Source organism: Humulus lupulus, chromosome 5, assembly GCF_963169125.1.
Source record: "Humulus lupulus chromosome 5, drHumLupu1.1, whole genome shotgun sequence".
NCBI classification, from domain to species: domain Eukaryota; kingdom Viridiplantae; phylum Streptophyta; class Magnoliopsida; order Rosales; family Cannabaceae; genus Humulus; species Humulus lupulus.
The window spans coordinates 98,857,036-98,862,241 of NC_084797.1; the positions used below are offsets into that span (position 1 = coordinate 98,857,036).

General features: G+C 39.2%; 1 protein-coding gene across 1 annotated transcript; it reads right to left on the reverse strand.

The window, feature by feature from the left end:
* Nucleotides 1-203: 203 nt before the first annotated feature.
* LOC133777545 (uncharacterized) lies at nt 204-4,634 on the reverse strand. The gene is made up of 4 exons (XM_062217205.1): nt 4,466-4,634; nt 4,291-4,363; nt 1,074-1,426; nt 204-995 (listed from the first exon to the last, which is right to left on the reverse strand). The coding sequence occupies exons 3-4, from the start codon at nt 1,110-1,112 to the stop codon at nt 567-569; spliced, it is 468 nt and encodes a 155-aa protein (XP_062073189.1). The 5' UTR covers nt 1,113-1,426; nt 4,291-4,363; nt 4,466-4,634; the 3' UTR covers nt 204-566.
* Nucleotides 4,635-5,206: the final 572 nt, after the last annotated feature.

Genomic DNA, 5,206 nt, shown 5'->3' on the forward strand with positions numbered 1-5,206 from the left:
GATAAGATAAAACTTTTTACAAATTTTCCAAAAAAGTATTTTGTTTGTTCTACCCAAAAAGGCAAAAATGTGCATGCTCGTGTCCTGTTCACTCTACCTACAAAGGAGAAATTGTATCTACTCACCTAAGCCTAAAGGTGAGACAAACACAAGCCATAAATAGAAAGAAAGTAGATATAAAAACACACAAGTTGCTCATACCATTCACAAAAGGCAAACTAGCATGTTCACTGGTACATATAAAAATCCTCTGTTCGCATCATGCACAAAAGGCAAACTAGTTTGTTCGCTAGTACATGTAAAAATCCTCTGTTCGTATCATGCACTAAAGGCAACTAGTTTGTTCGCACTAAGAACAAAAGGAAAAATGGTTTGGCATACAAGTACAGACTACAAAAGAAAACAGAGTCAAGAGTATGCAAGTACAAAATACTCCAACATAAGGCGCACTAGAGACTAAGCTATCAGGACTCTGGCTCAAGGGTCAGGTCACCTGAGGCAGCTAAGGGGTCAGCAGAAGTGCTGGAAGCAAGATCTTCAGTCCTTGAAACATCATCATCCCCCGGCTATACTAAGGAGGTACGAACAGAAGAGTTTTCTTCATCAGTAAGTCTCTGTTCGCAAGCCTCTAGTAGGCACTTCTCTTCGCCATTCAGAAATGTTAAATCAATACTGTGGTTGTGTTTCCAGACTTGAAAAAACATGTTATTTAAGATCTCTCCTTCTTCTTCAAGGGTTTGAAGGCGATCAGCTTCTGCATCAGCTTTAAGTTGCTCAACCTCAACAGCATGAGACTTTTGAAGACGGTCAATCTCAGCCTTTAGTTGATTGATCTTGGTACAAGAAGAACTTCTGAGTTGCTCAAGCTCAGTCTTACAAATGTTCCTCTCACGACGAATAGTGTCTATCTCAGACATGAAGGCACGACATGTATCTTCCTTATCCTTCTTCAACTGCTCGATAGATTCAGATAGGTTGGTCAAGGTGAGCATTGTCTATGAAGGATAAAAATAGATTAATACATAAAATCAAGCAGAAAGATAACAAGTATGATAATAAGAGAAGAACCATACCTGAACAGGGTTTGGCAATAGAATGGCGAACGATCTCATTGGGGACACACACTCCGGAGAAAGACCATGCTTCCCATATCTTGTCACTCTGGATGACCTCTTCAAATCTAGGTATCACCATTTGAACATGAGAAGGTAATATAGGAGATAAGGGCCTGGTCGTGGGAACCACACTAGCAATCACTGTAGGGGTTGGCGATGAAACCTCAGCTAGAGGCCGACTCTGGCCTGAACAAACAGAAGAAGACTCTGGAATGGTCCCCTTATCCTTGTTTGCTAACTGCTTCCTCCTCTTGTTAGCTCTTGCACCTACAACCTCAGGGCACCGAACAAAGCTCGAGCATTCATGTCTCCTGCCAAAAGAGACATGGTCAAATAAGATGCAAATAATATACAACTTTCATAATGTGGTTAAGAAAAAATAGTATACCAGAAGGACTATTAGTAAAAGTTTCCTCTGGAAAGCATTCATTTAACCAATGAGGGAGGGATAGTTCCTCATTTCTAAGGGATAGACCAAGACCTCCCACATCACTAAAAGGTTCAGAAGGGAGAGGCACTTGCGATAATTCAAACTCTGAACAGTTGGGCAACCTAGAACAAAGACTATTGGGGGAAGAACAAGCAGATGAAACCTCAAAATGAACTGACTCGGGCTCTTCACAAACAACAATAACCTCCTCTGATCGCCTTTAATGTATAGACTCTCAAACCTCAGAAAATGGAATGTAGTCAAACTCCAAAGGTGGTGATAGATGATCTAATGACTGGTGTGATTTGAGTAGACTGACCAATCGTAAATTGTCATCATTGATAAGGAAGGATGCATTCCTATACTTTCCATCCAATCGACGTAACTAAGAAAGACGCTCTTACTTCTCAGAGGTTGGGATCGATTGCCTATAACGACCTAAAACATCAAAGTATGCGAATAGAGTGAGCATGCGGTGAAGGATGCGAACGAACAACCTTATCAAAGGAAAACGACTAGACACTTACCAATATCACGAAATGACCTATGTTCGGGCTTGATGGCATTGGTAAAAAAGTATTGACCAAAGTAGCGACCAAGGTTGGAAACACCACTCCTAAGAACTTCTCCACCAGAATAGCCACACAAGTGGTAGAATCCTTCATAACCTGGTACACGGTTGGACTTGATGTTGAACAAGTAGTTAACCTCCAAAGCATCATGGGGAGGCCAATCTAACACTCTATACAGAATATGCAGTATTACCAATAATCTGTAACTATTCGGCGTCAGTTAGAATGGAGCTATTCCAAAATAGTCACATATTTCCATAAAGTACGGATGAAGTGGAAGGAACGCACCTTCTTGGAAATGCATGAGACTCCAAGTACTATACCCATCTGGTGGGGAGCCTGCTTGCTCATCATTAACAGGGACTCTAAGTCCAAGTTCGCCAATAAGTCCATACTGATCTATTAAATGGGACAAGTCACTTGTAGAAAAGATGGATCTCAGTGTTACAAAACCATCCGTGCTAAAGATTTCTCCAAGCTCTTTTTCGATATAGTCGACCTTTTCCCTCTTCCTTAAGGCTCTAGATTTCTTGGGAGGCATGGACTTGGTCCTAGATCAGAAGAAAATAGGGATGAACAGACCCCTATAAACTTCAAAGAGCGAGGCCTAACCGGATTGTAAAAGAAATTGGAGTCCTAGAAGACCACGCAAACCAAGTACTTGAACAGGAAAGGAAAGAGTAAGATTTTGTTCGCACATACACATATGAGGCCTGTTCGCCCATAAAGTGTACAGCTAGGGCGAACAGAACAAAAAAGAAGGAAAGCAATGAAAATAGTAGTTGTGTAATCTTCATAGAAAAGTTTCAATGTTGGCCTATCAACAAGTCATGTTAAAATTGGCTTAAATGAAGCAAACGAGGTGCAATATGTGAGTAAATTGGTCTGTTTGTTTCCCACGGTAAATATGAGCCTCAAAAAACCACTTGTCCTATAATTAACGAGGATGAAGTTGGAGACATCATAAATTAACGAGGTCAAGGTGGGAGATGGCATACAAACCCATTGGGATTCCTGTTCGTTGGTTATGTATACAAAAGGCATCTGTTCGTTTTCATTCACAAAAGCCACCAGTACATGTTCGCTACAGCTACATTATCTTTAGAGACATGTTGTTCGTGAGTCATTTAAAGGTTTTGAGTATATATATCCTATCACCTACACTTATCTAATGAGAACAGAGAGTAATTGTTCACTTAGGAGTCTATTTGCATATATGATCGTGTTCTTCTACTCACGAATCTGTTCATTTTCTGTATATAAAGGAAAATCACTCTTACGTGCCTTTGGAGGAAATGAATAGAACAAAAACTATTTGCATGCATCAGAACCAAAAAGGACTCATAATAAGCAAGGCAAGAAGTAGAAGTGATATAACATGAGAAACCTACAAATGAAAATTTCTTACTTGTTCGTAATACTCTATATTAGGTGAACAAGAAATCCAGTTTGCACTTGGGGTCATTCATTGGAACACATAAATTTGAGGAAGTTTTATAAAGCTACTACATATGAACAGAATACCCAAAAAGTGATTAGAGTTCGTAAGGATAGCCTGTTTGTTTGTATGCCTTTACGACGCAAAAAATGATGCTGGTTGTTCGTATAGCTTGTATCAAGATAAAATTCCATTCGCATATGTAGAGAACAAAACAAGGTCACTTGGTATGTACCAGTTCATGAGTTATTGGTATACAAGTAATGTCCTTGAAAAGCGTACAGAGAACAACACACATTCATATCAATCACAAGAATCATGTTCGCTTGTATCAGAAACTAATGGACTACAATCATATGGGTGTAAATGAACTAAAACTAATTGTTCGTTTATGGGCCTATATCAATGGACATGGGTCTTACTTGTTCTAATAGGTGTAATGGTTAAGTCAAAGACAGGTTTATGTTCGTCTATGGGCTTTTTATTGAAAGTAATTCGTTCAAGGCTAATGGCAAAGAACCAAAGAAGGAATATAGACTCTTGTTCGTCTTTACCTCACAAGACTTCAATACGCAAGAAGCGACCAGAAGTGAAGGATCTGTTTGTTTGCTTTACATATAAAGAAAAAATCTCTATTCGTTTTAGAGAAAGTATAAAGAAATCTTCATTCGTGCATATACATTTATAAAGAACAACTCAAAATTGCTACTAGTCAGAAGGAGATTAGGGACTTACCGTCTATGACTACTAATGGAAACGAGGCGACAAGGTAAGCCTGAGACCTCCAAAGAACTCGAATGTGTGGCTCCTAAAAAGAAAAGTATTGGAGGCTTAGGCATAATATTTTTAAATTTTGAAGAGGATAAGAGCCCCGAAATTACAATCAGGTGCATGAAGTAGGAGTACATACCTGACAAAGCAAATAAGATAGATCACGCTGCTCCTCGACGACGCTTCTTCTTCTCCGGTGATGTCGGCAATGAGCAGTAAGTCGACCCTTCTCCTCTCACAGTGTCGATCTTCTCAGCACATAAGGGGTCGACAGGTGTTTGCTCTTGCTTTCCTAGAAATTCTCTAAGAGAACCGCAAGACCCAAACCAATGGGCTTAGGGTTTTCAAAGCAATGGGCCTAAGGGTCTTATAACCTAATGGGCCTATAATTCATTTGAGGAGTGCAACAAAATACAAGCCCAAGAAGTTGTTGTCAAATAAAATGTCTTTGGAACAATAAGAGAAGTGATCGTGAAAATGATATTTTATTTAAATGTCATATAAGTGTATAACCAAAAAAGAATAGGGAAATTATTCACATAACTAAGTCAGAATTGTGCAAAGCACGAAAACTGACTTGGGGGGCAAATGTTATACCAATTTTTTTGGGCATTTGTGACATTTATAAAAAATTGCAATTATAAAGGGATGATGAACAAGACACTTTGCCTTCTTGTTTTCGCAAAGAGAAAAGTAGTTCATGTTCTCACAAAGTACAAAGTACAAAGTACTTCCTGTCTCACGATGTGCAAAGTAGTTCCTGTTCTCACAAAGTGTAAAGTAGTTCCTGTTCTCACAAAGTACAAAGTACTTCCTATTCTCACGAAGCACAGAGTACTTCCTGTTCTCACAGAGTACAAAGTACTTCTTGTTCTCACAG

Coding starts and splice junctions, on each gene's coding strand:
- LOC133777545 (XM_062217205.1), bottom strand. CDS start 1,112: ATGAGATCGTTCGCCATTCTATTGCCAAACCCTGTTCAG. Junction 996..1,073: donor TATTGCCAAACCCTGTTCAG/GTATGGTTCTTC, acceptor TATCCTTCATAG/ACAATGCTCACCTTGACCAA.